The 20804-nt window shown below is 38.8% G+C and overlaps 1 protein-coding gene across 3 annotated transcripts in view; it reads right to left on the bottom strand.

The window, feature by feature from the left end:
• CPQ (carboxypeptidase Q) overlaps positions 1–20804 on the bottom strand; it is a 215428-nt gene that overhangs the window by 151368 nt on the left and 43256 nt on the right. For all 3 annotated transcript variants that reach the window (XM_058179166.1, XM_058179164.1, XM_058179165.1), the window contains exon 4: positions 5627–5834. In XM_058179166.1, the coding sequence (XP_058035149.1) occupies positions 5627–5834 (208 nt within the window). The remainder of the gene's footprint in view (positions 1–5626; positions 5835–20804) is intronic.

The following is a 20804-nucleotide window of genomic DNA, read 5'->3' on the forward strand; positions in this document are numbered from 1 at the left end:
GAAAACCGTAAGATGAATTCCCCACTTATTAAGGTAAGTCTATTTCAGTGTTTTTCAAACTTGATGACTTTAAGATAGATTCTGGGAGTTGAAGTTTACCCACCTTAAAGTTGCCAAGTTCGAAAATGCAGTTCAATTTGAACTGTTTGAAATGTTTCTTCCCATGTTTCTGCCACCTGGGCTGAGATACATTTATGAAATCAATTATCCATGGATGCACTTCTGTCTCTTGAGTACTGATATCTACTGTCCCTTCCATTCTTTTTGCAGTCTCTCACAATCTATCACTTGCAAGCTTTCTTCCAAAATATTAAAATAATCATCTGGATTCTTGTGAGAATTTAGTAATCTCATGCCCAATTTCTTAAATGGGAATGTCACACATATAGCCAATCATGTTGACTTTCACAATGGAAAATATTTTGATAAAGTTTCCCTGCTTTAAAGTTAAAACATGACATAAATAACCACACAAAGTGGTTTGTCTTCACATACAAGGCTGTGAATTATAGTCAGATAAAATTTAAAGCATATCAGTTTTACTGATGAAATTGTATCATGTTACGAGAATGGCGAATTCCACAGCAAATTGGTTTGGGTCACTGTGCTGGCAGTTTATAACTTCACCTAGTGATGAAGACATGCTAGCAGCAGACGTTTCTCTCTTAGGGTGCAAAGAAAAAATATCTGCTGTGAACTCCATGTAGGCATCAGGAAGGGCATCCGGCCAATAAGTGCAAAGCTCCATCTAGTTGCCTCAATTCTACCCTGAATCAAGGGACTACTGGTCAAAATAAGAAAAAAAAATGGTAGCAATATATATCTCTCTCTCCCTCTCCCTCTCCCTCTTCTTCTCCCTCCTTCCCCCTCTCTTTCCCAGAGCCCCTATATTTTACAAAAAGTTCAAAAGCCATTGCTGATCTAGTACAAATGGGGCTCCAGATGTGACTCAGGGCTTCCTAGCTGAATCCAGCAATCCCAGGGAAAGAGGATCTAGGAACTCCTGACTAAACCGTGGCTTGGTTTTTAGAAAACCCCAAAGCTACCATGTATACATTCTTGCCATTTTTAATATTTATAACAACAGCCTTTCAACAACCTAAATCATATATATGGCAACAGAAAAAGGGTAACGAAATGGGATGAGGTTTTTCTGCTGAGTTCATTACATGGAGCAGTGCCTTTTGGCTGCATAAGTTTTAAATGGGAATGATGTCATCTCCGAAGTGGCTGAAATACTGCTAAAATGTTTCATTTAAAAAAACAAAAACAAATAAGGGAGTGAAAATATACACGGAACTTACATTTCAAGGAGATTTTAAATCACAGTCCTGAACTTGAAAGCCACGCTCTAAATAGTTTCAGTGTTTTGATCTGTTCCTGCCTGAAGCAGGAATGCTAGCAAATAGTCTGAGTGAGAACTGTCCTCCTTTACGAGAAGCAGAAGTCTAGACAGTCTGGATCTCTATGAGAACAAGACACCAATCTTCTTGCACTGCTACACATTCCACCACTTTTATGATATGTGTACTTTTTCTCAATACAACTTGGACTCTGTTTATGAAATCAAGCTTTAAAAGATCCAAGTTATTACATGCCCTTACCCTAAATAAATCTAGATCCTGAAATTTTTGTTGGGGTGGTAACTCTAATTATGGATTTTTGGCAATACGATATATAAAATATTGGACCTTTCTCTATTTTCTAATCATGGATTCCCCCCCCCCACCAGGCTACTGTCCTGCTCTGCCTTCAGTGATGGGGGAAAGAAGACTAATGACCCTGAACAGCTAGAAATCTAATCCTAGCATCCAAAGACAGTTTGTAAAACACATTGAGAAACATGGTAGTAAAAAAAAACAAGAGAGACATTTGATTTACACTAAGCCATATCATGATCTGTTTGGTTTTAGTTTAATGTAATGTGAAATCATATGCTGTGGTTTCTAAACTATGATTTATGGCTTTATCCCTGCTAACTGTAGGTTCCCCTCAAGATTCAAATAATGCTTGTCACCCAACTGAGATTTCAGTGGTGGGGTGAAGGGGAATCTTGAAAATGTGAGTTTGTATTCAAGCCTTTGGCAAAGACAATTGATATCCCTTTTCTTCTTTTCTCTTATTCTCAGTTTTGTTTTCTCTTCCATCTTTGTTTCTTTGTTGTTTTTTTCTTGTATGGTGCTTTTAAAATGTTTTCAACAATTTATAACCCACCCTGAGTTGCTGGGAGTCAGGCGGCATATGCATTCAATAAAATATGGCCACCAAGTCAGGCAGATGATTTGGCATTTTTATCCACTTATCGAGTCCTTCCAAGGATCTGGGAGAGGAAGTTGTTTTATAAGGTTAAAGATATCGTTGCAGGATATAAGCTGTTCCAACTAAAGCTGCCTTTAGTAATATTCAATTAACTGTGGTATTTATACACGTTATACAATTCTTTTAATAAGGAAAAATTATAAAGGAAGGGAAAAGTAGGACAGGGGAAAAAAGAAAAAGAAAAGTTGAAATAATAAAAACATCATGCAACATATAGGAAATCATTACCACCAGAATAATTCTCATCATTTGCATTGCATTAAACCAGTGCCAGTTCAGAAACAAAGAGAAAACACATATTGGGAGTCCAAGATTTTAATTCTGAGGTTGCAGCGATCTTTTCAGATTGAAATCTTTCTGCTGCTCCCAATCCATGCTAATGTTGGTTTATTCAATGAGCCATGTTTATGCAAAGCATAGCTTAGTATATTGTGTGAAGGCATTGAACAGTGTCACTTTTTCTGCATCAGATTTTGCTTCTCTCTCACCAGTGATGATTATGGTTAATTAAAATTCTATGATTGAGGGAGTGAAAGGGAGAATGCCACTATCAACCTTCTTATGAAGCTAATTCCACCAGTTTTAATTTCTCCTGAAACTGGCCATCTCACTCTTTTAGTTCGCTCGAGGGAAAGGTTAAAATCCTTTCTGGAATCTACTGTTATTTCCCTTTCTTTATAATGTCGACTTGTAACCTACAACTCCTAGATTCTCAGAATGGGTCTCCTCCAAGAACTAGCCAGGCCCAGCTCTGCTTAGCTTCCAAGATTAGATAAGATCAGGCACATTAAGACATGGCTATGTTGTAGAACCAGATGGTTCTTGAGAGAGTACTTACTGTTTAGTATCATGCAGCATCATGTGGCTTTATTAGTTATTAAAGACATTTAATAACAATATATTTTTGTAGTATATTTCTATATTTTTGTACTGTGTATTTGTAGATTCAAAACCTGAAGACAAAGATTGCTTCTCTTATTGACCTGACAACCTCATTAGGAGGATTTCAGGATGAAAGACAGATTATAATTGCCCTAAATCCAATTTCCAGGACCACGTGCAGCCCTCAAAATATGTATTTGGCACCTCAGTACCTGCATTAGAATTTTTAATGCAACAGAAGGAGAAAATTATTAAATGCAGTATATTATTAGCTCCATTTAATTAAATTAAGTCAAGCTGAATTTGTTTCTGGTCCATCCAACTTATTGGCATGGCATGGCTTATTTTCTGGAGCGACACACCATTTAAAAGCCAAATGCTTTTCTCATTCTGGAAGGAGTTTTACAGCCCTGATGATCTATATCTCAGAGCTGAATCAGCCCACGCCTGCCCGATATTCAACTTGTGCAGTCTTTACTGTACTAAATGATTACAAATACAAAACAGTTCTCTTTTAGAGCCATGAAACCTAACTAAAAATTCATGAATAAAATAATTGCCAATCTAAATCTTTGAAGATAAATCCAAAGCAACTGGCATATCAATTAATACCTTTGAAACTGTGTTGACTAAGTTAATGGTATTCTTCAAGACAAGCTCTTCTAATGACTTCACAGACAAATCTTGGCAATAAAACAAAAGGGCTTTCCCACTGTCTGCTTCTAGGATATTTATTGACTTGTAACCTACAACTCCTAAATTCTCAGGATGGGTCTCCTCCAAAAACTAGCCAGACCCAGCTCTGCTTAGCTTCCAAGATTAGATAAGATCAAGAAAATGTTACCACTGCTATGTTGTAGAGCAGCAATGGGAAAAACCAGATGGCTCTTGAGAGAATGCTTACTGTTTAGTATCATGCAGTATCATGCGGCTTTATTTGTTATTAAAGACATTTGGAAAATCTACCCCTTCCTGGGTTTAAAAAGATTCACTGAAGTTCAATATTCAGGTAGTTAAAAAGTAACAAAGTTAGTGCGAGATAGGTAAAATTAAAGATAAAATTAAAAGACAGGAGTAGTGTAATAGGCTTAGCTATTGTTGCAAAATTTGAATGGCTAAAAACTGGGCTAATTTTAGGAAGTTTCTAAAGCAACTGTAGTTAATTTCCCAGTTTCTGTAATGAAACAAAAATGCATGAAATTTTTGCAAGACAGAGAGTATGTGACATGTCCCATATTTTAAACTAAATCACAAAAATCATTTCTGAAGTTTTGTTGGTACATATGCATAAGCATACATGGCAAATATGACCAGTAGTGGGATTCAAATTTTTTTAATACCGGTTCTGTAGGCGTGGCTTGGTGGGTGTGGCTTGGTGAGCATGGCGGGGAAGGATACTGCAAAATCCCCATTTCCTCCCAATCAGCTGGGACTCAGGAGGCAGAGAATAGATGGGGGTGGGGCCAGTCAGAGGTAGTATTTACCAGTTCTCCGAACTACTCAAAATTTCCGCTACCGGTTCTCCGGAACTAGGCAGAACCTGCTGAATACCACCTCTGAATATGACTCCTTTCTTGATAAAAAGTTAAAACACACGTTTATTAATTTTCTCTCAGATACTTAACATACAGCTGGAACCCAACTGTAATTGATGACAAATTCCAAATGCTAACATGTGTAGAGTGTTATATCGCAAAATAACAGAACAGATTAACAAAGTTGGAAGGGACCTTGGAAGTCTTCTAGTCCAAACCCCTGTTCAGGCAGGAAACCCTACACCATTTCAGACAAATAGTTGTCCAATCTCTTCTTAAAAGCTTCCAGTGTTGGAGTATTCACAACTTCTGAAGGCAAGTTGTTCCACTGATTAATTGTTCTAATTGCCAGGAGATTTCTCCTTAGTTCTAGGTTGCTTCTTTCCTTGATTAGTTTCCATCCATTGCTTTTTGTCCTGGTGCTTTGGAGAATAAGTTGACCCCCCTTCTTTGTGACAGCCCCTCAAATATTGGAACACCACTATTATATCATCCCTACTCCCTCTTTTCATTAAACTAGACATACCCAATTCCTGCAACCTTTCTTTATATGTTTTAGCCTCCAGTCCCCTAATCAACTTTGTTGCTTTTCTCTGTACACTTTCTAGAGTGTAAACATCTTTTTTACATCAAGGCAACCAAAACTGGATGTTGCTTTCATTTTCTTTTTCTTCTTTTAAATGGTCTAGTTTAGTCTAGAGATCCACTGACTTCTAGATCTGAGGATGAATACACCGAAGGAAAAAGTTCACTCTGTGGAATTAGCTTTTGCAAAGCAATTTTGTGATTCTAATTTTTAACATCAGACCTCCATGTATTCCAATGATTTTGAAATCTTAGAAAATTTTCAGTTTGTACCCTCAGCATGAAATATACAAAATGTCACTCACCTGCTCAGGGTATTTACTGCCTGTTATTTCAGCAACTGTGTTAAAGGAATCAGTATCAGGATATGTTTTGGCTCCCATTTTCAGAGTTACAACTATCTTAGTACCCCGGGAGAACAATCGGGCCATCAGTTCTGCATCTTCAATGGAAATACAGGCGGTAGGAATCTTAGGTACATCTGAGTCATATGCTTGCATTCCAGTATGCGGGCTATTAAAAAAAAAACAGTAAGCATGTTACCTTTGGGTTCACATTTTGAAGGAAGATCATCCGAGCTTTTTAGAACAATGTGACACTTGGATTCATGATAATCTTGGTTTACATCTCGTGGGATAGCTTGTTGCACAATTCCAACCATGTATTAATATATTATTCAATATATTTTGTAAAGCCAGCTAATGGATTAATTTGGTACCCAAATTAGGTGTGTTATGTCAACATAACCTTACAGTTCATTTATTAATATTTGACTTTGTTGAAAGAGTATTTGCTGTGCACTAATTAAATCTAAATGCATTTCAAGTTGAATAGATTGATCCTTTGGTAGCAAATGTGAGTGAATAGGCCCCTAACTGATGCTACCAATCAAAATGAATCAATATTCTTGGAAACAGTTTTTATCATTACAGGGTCATCAGGTTCCTTAAAGAAAACATTAATACTGTCATACAAACTGCCCATCCAGAGTTTAATTTCTGAACGCCTTTCAGAATAAGCTCAATTACCAGCAGAAATCAATCTACAATGAAGCCAGCAGCAGAAGCTCTGATCTCCTGATCTGTAAGGTTTGTTTGATGTCTCACCAATGAGGACGGATAGAGAAACAGGAAACTCTTGGCCCCCAGACAGCTAGTAGTCCCACTATAGCAGGGGTGTCAAACCCGATCACATTGCAGGCAGCATTGTGACGTATTGAGCCATATTGTGACGTATCGGGATGTTTTTTGCCTTTGGAGAGCCAGGGTGGGTATGGCCTATGCTGGCCATTATCCGGCCTGTGAGCCGCCAGTTTGACAGGCCTGGTCTAAATGATCAGAATATGAAAACTTCTTCATAAGACGTTAATCATAGCAAACAATGTTTGGTTTCTCTTCTGAGAGGGAAATTGACTCCCAATATTTTATATAATTAAGTTGCTTCAGTAAATGAAAGCAATAAAATAGTAGTATAAAAGTTATAATTTGGCTAATACATATATGTAGTTTCAGAACATTTGCACTCTTTCCTTGATTGAGAGGTGCTTCAGATTAGGGGTCTCCAACCTTAGCAACTTTAAGATTTGTGGACTCCAGTTCCCAGAATTCCTCAGCCAGCTTTGCTTTGCTGGCTGAGGAATTCTGGGAGTTGAAGTCCACAAGTCTTAAAGTTGACAAGGTTGGAGACCCCTGCTTCAGATAGTCATTCATGCTCTGGTCAATTGGATTATTGCAATGCACTTTACACGAAAGTGCTCTTGAAGACCAGAAGCTACAACTGGTTGAAAATTCAGATGCATGAGAAATAATGGGTATCTCTCAGTGTGCCCATCTGTCACCACTGCTATGTGAACTGTATCGGCTGCCAGTTGGCTTCTGAGTACAAGTCAATGTGATCCTTGTTACCTATAAAACCCGGTATTGCATTGGACTTGAATACCGGAGAGACCACTTGTCTCATACAGTTTATGCCTACCCAGTTTGTTGCAGCAGATTGGGTGTGCTCCATTAAACGCTGCCTTCTTGTGGGACCGAGGGAGTATGCCTTCTCTATTACAGCTCCCACCCTTTGGAACAACATCCTCCTAAAAATAAGGATGGGACCGTCTCTCCTGAGTTGAAAACCTGGTTGATGTTTGCTATTTGTTTAAGGCTTCTGTTTTGTTTTGTGGATTTTCTTATTAGGGAATTTTAATATCTTTAGCTGATTTTGTTTTCCTTTTTGATTCTCGTGCCACTCAGAGTGCATTGGAGTTGGGCAGCCAATAAATTTAAATAATAAATATGTAGCAAGCCACTCCAAGTAAGTAGAATTCAACTTCATTTAAATATGTTAAATTGATACAGCTAATATAATAATTTTCTAACTCCATCGGTTCAATAACTTTTCTCTGTCACAATAGAAATTGCAGTTTGGTGGCAACATTAGGAGAAATTTGGATTAAATGCAGGGCCTTCACATGCACATGAAATGGATAACATGAATTCTTCACATGCAAGGTCAAATGGTGATGTATATATGGTATCGTAGGGGTGTGGGGTGCGTGTCAAAATGTCATGGTAGTTATGACCATGAGATCTAAATCTAACTCTTGTGTCTATGTTGTCGACACACATACAAAAAGGTTTCAGTCACACAGCTGTGATTGCCTCCTTGATTTTATTGATTCCTCCAGCAATGGCCTCTGTAACTGATATGATGGACTTCCTAATATCTTTGAAACAAGATGGCGATCACCAGTAACTCGGAACAAAATTTGTGAGCAGCTGTCTGAATGCAAATGCTGCTTTTTAATAAGTTCTATCAGTCCTATTGACTTAGATGTAATTTAGAAGAGAACAAATCACAACAAATCAAACTGGAAGGTTATTTTTGGATTCCCCCTCCATCTTTTTTTTTTTTTGCCCTGGGATAGAACTTTCATATTTGAAATGCATCAGATATCAGATTAGCCATAAATCATTTTCTACACTTTCATCACACGAGATACAAGCGGAATATCTCTTTAAACTTGGGAGGAAAAATCCAAGGGGGAAAAAGCAGATTTTTTTTTTCTGTAGGAACTTTATTTCTGTATCTTAAATCTATCTTCATTCAAAAAAGGGAAATAAGTTTACTTTTCTTCTAGGCTGTATTACTGAAATATTAATTTTCCACATTCTATGCTCACTAAAATTTCATATACAACCACCAAAAAGAAGAATTCTCTATCCCAAGAGAGTTTATCTTGTGGCTATCAAAACTTTGTCTTAACGTACCGGGGGAGGAAAGCACATTTATAATTAGTAACACAAAGCAGAAAGTGAAAAGTCTACATAGATAATCTTATTTTCTCAGAATCATAGAATTTGAAGATAATAAATTTATATGACTGCAAAAATGGCAAACTTTTTTGGTTCTTGCAGTATATATTTTAGAACTGCCTTTCATGGCATCATAGCTAAGATTGCTTTTTAAATCCCTTGGAAAATAGGAACCTTTAGTTACACATTATCTCCAGAGGAGAGCAGCTCTACAATTAGAGAGCCCAAACCTCTCCAATTACAAGGTTTGTAATTTGACTTTTTATTCAAAATTACTCTGCATGTTTCCAGTTATACAGACCAGTGGTCTCAACCTCAGTAACTAAGATGTGTGGATTTCAATTCCCAAAATTTTCCAACCAGCCTCTTAAAATTACTGAGATTGAGAAATATTGATATAGATGTCATGTTCATTTATGCTTTCTCTCATGCCAATGTATCATGAGCCTTCTCTTTAGGAAAATAATCTTGCCATAGTTGGGCAGCAGAAAGTTGGACAATCAACAGGTGGCAACCAGACTTTTCTTTTGGTGGTTGCCCAGATTTTTATAATCCAGATATGGTTTACTGATACAAAGGATCTGTGGCTTTTGTTGAATAGAACAACATCCACGTTCTTTGTCATGATATACTATAAGTAGCCCAAGGGCACAATTACCTTGAACCTGATGAAGACTTCTGAAGAAACCAAAAGCTTGCCTTTTTTTTTGTGCCTTTCAGTTTTTCTAATAAAAGAATTGGCAATAAGGACTTTTGGATCCAGTCTCTACAATCATTGGATCATCATCATCATCATCATCCTTTAACGACCCCATAATCCCTTGCAGGGTGGAATCTGGGCAACTGAATGGAGTTAGCAGAGTGTTTACTGGCCGGATACCCTTCCTGACGCCAATGCGAAAATTTGTTCAGCATATATATTCTCATTGTACCCAGAGAGAGAGAAATATCTGCCTAGGATCGAACTCACAGCCTCCTGATTGTGAGGCGAGAGCTTCACCTCTAGGCCACCACACCACTCCTCTTTACATCATAGGATGCCCTCTAAATATTCTGGATTACAATTCTCACAACTATTTGCCATATATACATTGTCTTTAGAATCTTTACCAAATAGGAGAACATTGCACAGTAAGGGATGATGATAGCGGGGTCCTTGATGTTGTTTGAACTTGGTGGTTTTCTTGCAGACATTTTATTACCAAACTAGGTAACATCTTCATGACTTCCAGTATTTCTTGAGGAGGTTATCTACTTTGGATAATGAAACATCTGCAAGAATGTCCAAGCTCAGACAGCATCCAGGACACCACAGTTTAACCCTGGACTACAAATATTTTCTTCTATCAGATAATAACAGTGTTTCAGAATTAAATCATTGATAAAATTCAACATAGAATTATCTAACTTGTGATAGACCCATGCTGAACCTTATCCTCCCCATTTGGTACTTTAGAAAAAAAAGGCAAAATATATTTCATATAGCCAAAAAAATTGCTACTGCATAAGTTTCCATTTTCAGCCCTCTGTAGTCAGTGCTTACACAATGCATTTCTATCATTTCTGCTCAACTCTTTTAAATATTTTAAAGGAGTCTGAAATCCCCAGCATGGATAGACCACATGTGCTGCACAGCAGTGGTGTGTTAATGGAAGCTCAGCAAATTAACAAACCCTATTCTTTAATAAAGCAGCAAAAAGTTACTTGCTTGGGAACAAGTGCAATCAATAGAAACAAAGAACTGGGACCTTGTAGAAGCTGGCAGACTCACGGTTCAAATGCAGAGCAATATAACTCTCCTTCATTACTTTAGGGTTCTCATTTGGAGACACCTTTGAAGATCTAGCAAGATATTTGATCTACAAACATTTGAAGAGAAAAAGCTATTGGGAGAAAAAGCATACTGAGTATATTAATTCGAAAGTGGCTTTAGCTTTGCTTGTTATGTCTGATTATGGGGATTGCAACTGATGTTTCAAGGACTGAGTGGCATGTTGATATGATTAGCCTTATGACTTCAGTATCGTCAGATTTCCACTGTTGCCATGTGAACAAAACAAGAGCAAAACCAAGCAAAACAAAACAGATTAATCATAAAAATGGCAACAACAGAAACAGGTGTACTTCCATGAAGAATCATTTATTACTATTCTAAATGGACCAAATATCATCTGTAGTGTCTTGTATACTTTATAACTTTCACTTGATAGGATATTCATCACCTATCCCTAAAATGCTCAGTAATCACATGAGGATGAATTAAAACCTGGGAATTGGATAGGTTTATAACACCTTCCAAAAAAATGTTTTTGCTTTTCAATTTTTCTTGGAAGGTTTGTATTGATCTTAAAAAAAGAAACAGTATAAAAAAATGTAGTCAACTATTTGCAACAGAAGGTAATTTATATATTCTCAGGAGTTTAAGAAATATTAAATAAAGATACCTACCTTCCTTGGATTTATTATTTCTAAATTGACATCTCAACTTTTTTTTTGTTTGACATTTTCAATGTTTATTGAAAATCTAAACTCAATCTAAGGCATAAACTTCCTCTTATAGTATAAACAGCATTTATTAATACTGAACAGTCATAGAAAGATTTGGAAAAAGAATTTGCTTTAGGTTTAGACTTATTTTTCCCAGTCTTTCCAACAGGTGTCAGCTAAACAGTAAACTCTTGGTTAAATTTAAATGCCCTGGGAAAACTGTGATTCAGTGGAACAACAGCTTGGATGACAAATGGTGCAATACAACAGATGGCAGTTGCTGAAACAAATGACAGCATCCAAGTCCCACTCTGGGTTTTCTATGTTCAGGTTTATTTACCTCTTCAGTAATTATTACAAATCTAAATACATTTGCAATCAACAAATGAATTGTGTATACCAGAGAGTTTATTAGTAATAGAGCTAATTTGGTCTTCTGACTACAGACAATGCATTGTGTACAAAACGTTTTTCAGAAATTGAATGTTTTTTTGGAATCCTTCTTAAGAGGCATTCTTGCTGAAGCAGGAAAGCTTAAGGAGGTCCCTGGTGTCCAGTTTGTGTGTGTCCTGATTTACATCCTGGGCATAAACTGTTTCAACTCCTACCATCAAAACGACGCTATAGAGCATTGCACACCAGAACAACTAGACATAAGAACAGTTTTTTCCCAAAGGCCATCACTCTGCTAAACAAATAATTCCCTCAACAATGTCAAACTATTTACTAAATCTACATACTATTAATCTTCTCATCATTTTCATTACCAATCTCTTTCCACTTATGACTGTATGACTGTAACTTTTTGTTGCTATCACTAAGGGTTAAATTGCAACCTATGAACATCATTTGTGTTGTAAATGTTGTACCTTTGATGAAGGTATTTTTTTTTTCTTTTCTTTTATGTACACTGAGAGCATATGCACCAAAACAAATTCCTTGTGTGTCCAATCACACTTGGCCAATAAATAGATTCTATTCTAATACACAGACCTTTTCTGTATTAAGACTTCTCAGCTCAAAATACTGTATAGGTAAAGGTAAAGGTTCCCCTTGCACATACGTGCTAGTTGTTTCCGATTCTAGGGGGCGGTGCTCATCTCCGTTTCAAAGCCGAAGAGCCAACGCTGTCTGAAAACGTCTCCATGGTCATGTGGCCGGCATGACTCAATGCCAAAGGCTCACGGAACACTGTTACCTTCCCACCAAAGATGGTCCCTATTTTTTCTACTTGCATTTTTACATGCTTTCGAAACTGCTAGGTTGGAAGAAGCTGGGACAAGTAACGGGAACTCACCCCGTTACACGGCAGCACTAGGGATTCGAACCACCGAGCTGCCGACCTTTCGATCAACAAGCTCAATGTCCTAGCCCCTTAGCCATCGCATCCTTATAAATATAAAATGCTGTATAAGTGACGTTATTTACTTATGTAAAGCATTGATACCATGCTCTTCAGCCAAAAAGAAGCTCCTGGAACAGGTAAATAATGTAAGCCTTTCTGATTCCCAATTTAAAAATAAGAGAAAAGTAAAGGACATTTCTCCACAAATACTATATTTTTCAAAATGTACATTATCAGAATTTTGGATTTTGTCAACAAAATGGCTGAAAGCTTTAGATCTTACAGTTATTGTTGCTGGTTGGGACTGAGATGCTGAGTAGATGATTATGTGCACTGATACTCAACATAACAAGCTGGCACTAAACTGGAGAATAGCAATAGCAATGACATTTATATCATCACAGTGCTTTACAACCCTCTCTAAGCAGTGTACAGACTCAGCATATTGCCCCCAACAATCTGGATCCTCATTTTACTGACCTCAGAAGGATGGAAGGATGAGTCAGTCTTGTGTGGGTCAGAATTGAACTGCCAAACTGCCAGCAGTTGACAGAGCACAATTCCCCTGCAATACTGCATTCTAATCACTGCACCACCACAGCTCTTAAGATTGAAGAAGATTGAAATAAGACTTCAAGTAACATCAATCTAAGTTGCTGTGTTTTAGTGGCTGAATGAGATGAACCATAAAATGGCTCTGTTGACTATCAAGTACAAATGCATGGAAAAGTTTCAGAGTAATTTCATTTTAGATTGCAGACTATCAACTCAGATCAACCGTCTTGAACAGGAGACATTCTAAAAGCAAATGAGATTGAAGTAGCCAGTTTTACATGAAAAAGAGGCTGCAAAATACACTGAGGGCTATTCAAACATATCGAAGTTTTGCCAAACAGAAGGGATCAAGTACAGTGAAACATATGGTACAAATAGGAAGTGATATCTGAGCCCTGAATGCAGGTGCTAGCAACAGTTCCCACAAATTCAACAGCTGTGATACATTGTGGTCGACTACATATTAGGACTCGATGTGTTTTGCAAATGTTTAGAAAAAGTGCTTTGGACTTCACATGTTCTTCTAATTATTTATTAAAGCAGCACCCCCTTACTAAATCCTTATAGTAGTATATATTCTTTGAGGCTGACACTAGATCTGAAGTTCTATCAAATCATTTTTGAACCATGTGCAGCCCTCCCTATTAGTCCTTCCAATGTTATGGAAGTGGGATTCATGAACATTTCTTCACTTAGCTAACACAAACATCTTTATTTATTTATTTATTTTGTCAAATACATATTAAATAATATATATAATACATTATAATAAATTATTAAATAATATATATAAGTACAAGCATGAATTGAATATATAAAATGAATACAATTAAAAGGAACATTAGGACAGGGATGGTAAGCACGCTGGTGCTCTTATGCATGCTCCTTACAGACCTCTTAGGAATGGGGTGAGATCAACAGTAGACAGTCTTAGGTTAACGTTTTGGGGATTTGGGGATGAGGCCACAGAGTCTGGTAGTGCATTCCAGGCATTAACAACTTTGTTACTGAAGTCATATTTTCTGCAATCGAGATTGGAGCGGTTCACTTTAAGTTTGAATCTACTGTGTGCTCGTGTATTGTTGTGGTTGAAGCTGAAGTAGTCATTGACAGGAAGGACACTGTAGCAGATGATTTTATGAGCTATGCTCAGGTCATATCGAAGGTGGCGTAGTTTTCAATTGTGTTTTATGTTTTCAATTATTATTATTATTATTATTTATTAAATGTTTATACCGCCCTTCTCCCGAAGGACTCAGGGCGGTGTACAGCCAGAAGTAAAAACACAAAATATATACAATTAAAACCACAGTTAAAACATAGCAGAATTATAAAGGCTGATAATTAAAATTTAAATTTTAAATTTTAAAATATTAACAAAACCCCACTATTAAAATTCCACACTATTATGCCAGTCCCGCTTGAAGGAATAGATGTGTTTTAAGCTCACGACGGAAGGTCCGAAGATCAGGCACTTGACGTAGGCCAGGGGGAAGTTCGTTCCAGAGCGTTGCCGCCCCCACAGAGAAGGCCCTACTCCTTGGGGCCGCCAGCCAACACTGTTTGGTGGACGGCACCCTGAGGAGACCCTCTCTGTGAGAGCGTACGGGTCGGTGGGAGGCAAAGGGTAACAGCAGGCGGTCTCGTAAGTACCCGGGTCCTAAGCCATGGAGCGCTTTAAAGGTGGTAACCAAAATCTTGAAGCGCACCCGAAAAACCACAGGAAGCCAGTGTAGACTACGGAGCAGTGGTGTTACATGGGAGCCACGAACGGCTCCCGTTACTACTCGCGCAGCCTCATTCTGAACTAACTGCAGCCTCCGGGTGCACCTCAAGGACAGCCCCATGTAGAGAGCATTGCAGTAATCCAACCTAGACGTAACCAGAGCGTGAGTGACCGTGCATAAGGCATCCCGGTCAAGGAAGGGACGCAACTGGCGGACCAAGCGAACTTGGTAAAAGGCCCTCCTGGAGACGGCCGCCAGATGTTCATTAAAAGACAGCCGTCCATCCAGGAGGACACCCAAGTTGCGAACCACCTCCTTTGGGGCCACTAACTCGCCCCCAACAGTCAGCTGCGGATGCAGCTGACTGTACCGGGGTGCCGGCATCCACAGCCACTCCGTCTTGGAGGGATTGAGCTTGAGTCTGTTTCTCCCCATCCAGACCCGTACAGCTTCCAAACACCGGGACAGCACTTTGATCGCTTCGTTGGGGTGGTCCGGGGTGGAAAAGTACAGCTGAGTATCATCAGCGTACAGATGATAACTCACCCCAAAACCACTGATGACCTCACCCAGCGGCTTCATATAGATGTTGAACAAGGTGGGCGAGAGAATCGACCCCTGAGGCACCCCACAAGTGAGGCGCCTCGAGGAAGACCTCTGCCCCCCCGTCAACACCGTCTGCGACCGGTCAGAGAGATAGGAGGAGAACCACCGTTAAACGGTGCCTCCCACTCCCAATCCCTCCAACCGGCACAGCAGGATACCATGGTCGATGGTATCAAAAGCCGCTGAGAGATCTAATAGGACCAAGGCAGAGGAGCAACCCCTGTCCCTGTCCCTCCAGAGGTCATCCACCAATGCGACCAAAGCCGTCTCCGTGCTATAACCGGGTCGGAAGCCGGACTGGAACGGGTCTAGATAGACTGCTTCCTCCAGGTGCTGGGGGAGCTGCCATGCAACCACACTCTCTACAACCTTCACCACAAAGCGAAGGTTGGAGACTGGACGATAATTTCCCAAAATAGCTGGGTCCAGGGAAGGCTTCTTGAGGAGAGGTCTCACCACCGCCTCTTTCAAGGCGGCGGGGAAAACCCCTTCCACCAAAGAAGCATTTATAATCCCCTGGAGCCAGCCTCGTGTCATTAAATGTCTAATATTAGTATTCTCTTTGATAACCATTTTTTCTTTAGTTATTATTAAAACACTTGACGCTGCAGTTCTATATACTCTCACACTGAGTAATGTCCATAGGACTTCTGCCTATAAAGCTGTAGCTCACTTTGAATTTTTCTTCCTGTTTAATCTTAATATTTTCAAGTTTATTTCAATAATTACCTTCTGGCTTCAGAATGGGCCAAGCACATTAATACCACACATTCCCTAAAAGACTAAATATTTTAATGTTTGTTTTTTAAGGTTTATTGCTGCTAAGGTTTTATTGCTCTTGGCCCAGCATCACTAGGAGTCTCATGTAATGTTGACAAGTCAGCGCCAAAATTTGCCCCTAGGAGAAACTGTGCATTGCTCAACAAAGAGATCCAGTGTCTTTTAATTTCCTATAATATATGGCACTTCTTGGAAGGACTAAGCAGAACCCTTTTCAATATCAACAGCAGATTTTTTTAAAAATCAGGATGACTGAGATTTAGCTATAAAAAAAATAAGGTGGGCAGAAAATGTCAGTTCCTAAAGATGATCCAGTTATACTGAACTAAAGGCATTTTGTAGAGTAGGCAGGGACAGTGAATGCTACTCTCCTGCCTACCCATCCACAAATTCCGTAGAGATTTGTCAATTAAAATGCACTGTGCCTGTATGAAAATGCATGGACTCATGAAAATTATAAACAAGCATGTATATTTTTATGGGCTAAGGGATGTGGTGGCTCAGTGGCCAAGGTGCTGAGCTTGTCGATCAAAAGGTCGGCAGTTCAATGGTTCGAATCCCTAGTGCCACGTAACAGGGTGAGGTCCCATTACTTGTCCCGTTACAAAATGAGATTCCATTGAGCTGACTGTCATTTTATCTTTATGTTTTATTTTATTTAATTGCAATTTATTTGTTGTGGACCACCAAGAGTTGTTGAAAGTCAGACAGCATACAAATTTAATAAATTATTATTATGGTTGGTTGCACAGTCAGTCAGGTGTTCAGACTGAATTTGACATTTGTATCCATCTATCAGTTCCTTGCCAGGCACGTCGTGACTCAGTGGATAAGACGCTGAGCTTGTCGATTGAAACATCGGCAGTTCAGCAGTTTGAATCCCTAGTGCCACGTAACAGGGCGAGCTCCCATTACTTGTCCCAGCTTCTACCAACCTAGCAGTTCAAAAGAACATAAAAAATGCAAGTAGAAAAATAGAGACCACCTTTTAGTGGGAAGGTAACAGTGTTCCATGTGCCACTGGCATTGAGTCATGCCGGCCACATGACCATGGAGACCTCTTCAGACAGTGCTGGCTCTTTGGCTTTGAAACGGAGATGAGCACCGCCCCCTAGAGTTGGGAACAACTAGCACATATGTGCGAGGGGAATCTTTACCTTTTACCTTTATATTTCTGTGAGACGAGCAACTATGACATAGGTTTCTTAGTCTGGTCTACCTTGAAGGGGGCTGATAAAAGGGTCCGAGCTGGTTGCATTCTTCATATTCTCACCGAATCCCAAATGTGTCCTTGGCTTAAAAGAGTTCTACTCCTGCTAATATTTATGCCTCCTAAAAATGTCCCCTTAGCACTCAGAAGGGATAGCCCTACAGCTTGGCTAAGAAAAGGGCTGGGAAGTGGCTCACCAGGCTAATGCAGCCTGTTATTAACACACAGCTGCCTGCAATTACAATTACTGCAGGCTCAAATCCCACCAGGCCCAAGGTTGACTCAGCCTTCCATCCTTTATAAGGTAGGTAAAATGAGGACCCAGATTGTTGGGGGGGCAATAAGTTGACTTTGTATATAAATATACAAATAGGATGAGACTATTGCCTTACACAATGTAAGCCGCCCTGAGTCTTCGGAGAAGGGCGGGATATAAATTCATTAAAAAAAAAAGGACAAAGATTTAAAAGCGGATGGGGCTTTTTCCTTGGAAACATTCAAGCTTCAGCCTCTACTGTACTCCATTATTTAGAAATCAGTTACTAACTTTTCCTTTCCCTGAGCCAGCAGGCCATTGGATAGTCTATGTATCAATGAAGCCATCAGATGGAATCAGCACTTCCAATCAATTGGTCTAAAATAAAAATGTTCCAAAAGGAATGCAATGGACGCTGACAATACCTCCTGACGCTGGTTGACAAAAGGCACTGTGTCCAGCTGGGCTGATTCAATGCCATTTGTCAGCAGGACAGAGAAAAAAAGACACCACAGGTGGTGAAGGGAAGACTGAGAGGCAGAAAAATCTTTGTAGACTTGCACATTGTCTCTTGTCACTTGCAGGCACAAAGGGTAGGTTGTGTCACTGAAGAGTGGCAGCAGTGATATTAGCAACAGGTGTGATGCATGGATGAGAAAGAGAGAGAAAGTGACAGACAAGACAGAGTATTGCTGAAAGAACAATGAAAAGCAACTTGGGTTTTTAAAACGTAAAACTTTTTTTTCCCACAGACTCCAATATTGCAATATCCTTTAAAGTGACAAATAATACTTTCCGTTCAAGAATGAAGACCCATTGATCTAAAACATTTCACTATTCCATCTCTTCATTTAATTAAACTGTAGTTTAAAAGAAGTACAGACTGTCACACATTCTTAAACTTTTGAATAAATCACAGATGAGGAAGTTTATCTAACACTCCGGGACACATATAGCATATTACAGCATGATATATTTTATGAATCAGACCTCTTTATTTACCTGGTCTTACAGTTACATTTGTCTATGCAATAATGCAGTTTGGGAAAAATGCTGTTGAAAGGAATGTGTGTATTTGATATATTTAAAAAAAATCTGCACCATAGCAGGCACTTTTAGGAAGCATTGTGAAATGGCAAAAGCCAGAGCAATGAACTTCAGATATCACTACTGGATGCAGAAATGAACTTTAAAAAAATATAACCCAAGACTGGCAATAAAATTATTTCATAAATATTAAGCATGCAATTTAGGCAATCTTTGCATGGATGTTTAGGGCTAAAAATTTTAAGTAAAAACAATTTAAGGTACTGTAGAATCAAGAAACGAAGCCAAGATATTTTAAACCGATATACTGGTCAGGGAATTCTGCAAGCTGAAAATCACACAGTTTGAAATTGCCAAAGTACTGCTTTAAAATGTTCTCACTTCGTGGTGTGTTATTATATTTGTCTTTCATAAATCTTCTTTTTAGATGCTAAGTAAAATATCAACACTTTAATTATTTGTGTTTGTCTTCTGTTTCAATATTTTCTATAATAAATTTTTGAATAAACTTTTTATCCAACAATGATTTTAAAAAATCTAATTGCACTGAGTTCATGACTTAGTCATCACTGAACAGCAGCTTCTGTCTTTTAACATTTTTTCTTTGTTTTTGGGAAATAAGATTTAGCTATTGTTCTATTGCAATTCTATATGGGATCACTTGACTACAGGTGAAGCAGCTTTTTTCATACAGCATAACCAAATGTCTTCAAACTTGGCTTGAAAATATTGTACTGTACATCAAAAATATTACCAATACAGAGAAAACAGAACCCTTGCAAATAGTTGAATAATATGGATGGACCAGAATATAAAAATAGTGATGGATCAATAGCACCAAGATTTTGCAGAGTCATCTGCATAAATGAGAACAGCAAACGTAAGTTCATTTACACCATCAACTCAATTGCTAAAACAAACCCCAACTACAGGAAACTTAGATCTCGTCCTGATCTATCTTTCCTGCAGCGGATACGTTCTCGTGAACTCCGCACAGAACTTAAACGAAGACAAGACAATGGTGAATCAAACCTATATATTGACTACCGTGCCAATTGCATAAAAAATAAATCCTATAACCAAAAACCCACCACCAAACCCCCCATCACCCAAAACATCCAACCAGCCATCCCAATGTTCAATCAAGTACCCATCATCCAACCATCCATCCAAACAGCCATCCAATCAGCCATCCAACAAACCATTCAACCAGCCCTCCAACCAGCCATCCAACAAACCATCCAGCCAGCCATCCAAACATCCATCCAACCAACCTTCCAAACAACCCTCCAACCAGCCTTCCAAACAACTGTCCAACCAAGCATCTCAACAAATACTCAAGTACCCAACATCCAAACACTCACCACCCAAAACATCCATCCACCCATCCAACCACCTATACAACCACCAATTGTACATTGTTAAGTTCGGGCAATGATGAGGCAGGAGACGATACAAGTGACAACAGCTCTTTGGTTTATTGTGATCCCAGCAAAAACCAACAGGCAAAACCCCTCTTTAAATAGTATTTTGGCTGAGGCATCAGCCAATCATCAACGTGCAATTTCCCGCCCAAATTTCCCTCCTGAAATTCAAATACATTACATACATAACCCTCAACCAACTAACATCCAAAACTAGGTATGCACGCCCCTTACCTCTTCAACACCATTCTCTACAGATTTTAAATGTAAATTGATAAATGCAAGAAGTATTGTAAACAAATTACCTGATATTTATCCTCCCGTTAAACAGTGGTACATTTGATATTATATTTGTTTGTGAAACATGGCTGAACTCATCCCTCCCTGACTCTAAAATTTCAAACAAAGAATATCAAGTTCATCGATCAGGTCGTGAAAACCGAAGAGGTGGTGGAGTGGCTATTTTTTACAAAAAGTCACTGAATCTAAAAAACATTCAAGTTGCACACAAACTTTCTCTTCCTGAAACTATTGTATGCGACCTGTCATCTAACACCACACTTCGTTTCATACTATGCTACAGAGCCCCTGACTACGACATTACTCATGCAAATATTTTAACCTCACTGCTAACATGGGCTACCTCTTGCCCATATCCTCTCATCTTCCTGGGTGACCTAAATCTACCTCTCATTAACTGGATAACAAATGAATGTACAACTGATCCAATCCATACTACACTAT

This window comes from Ahaetulla prasina, chromosome 3 (genome assembly GCF_028640845.1).
Source record: "Ahaetulla prasina isolate Xishuangbanna chromosome 3, ASM2864084v1, whole genome shotgun sequence".
Taxonomy (NCBI): domain Eukaryota; kingdom Metazoa; phylum Chordata; class Lepidosauria; order Squamata; family Colubridae; genus Ahaetulla; species Ahaetulla prasina.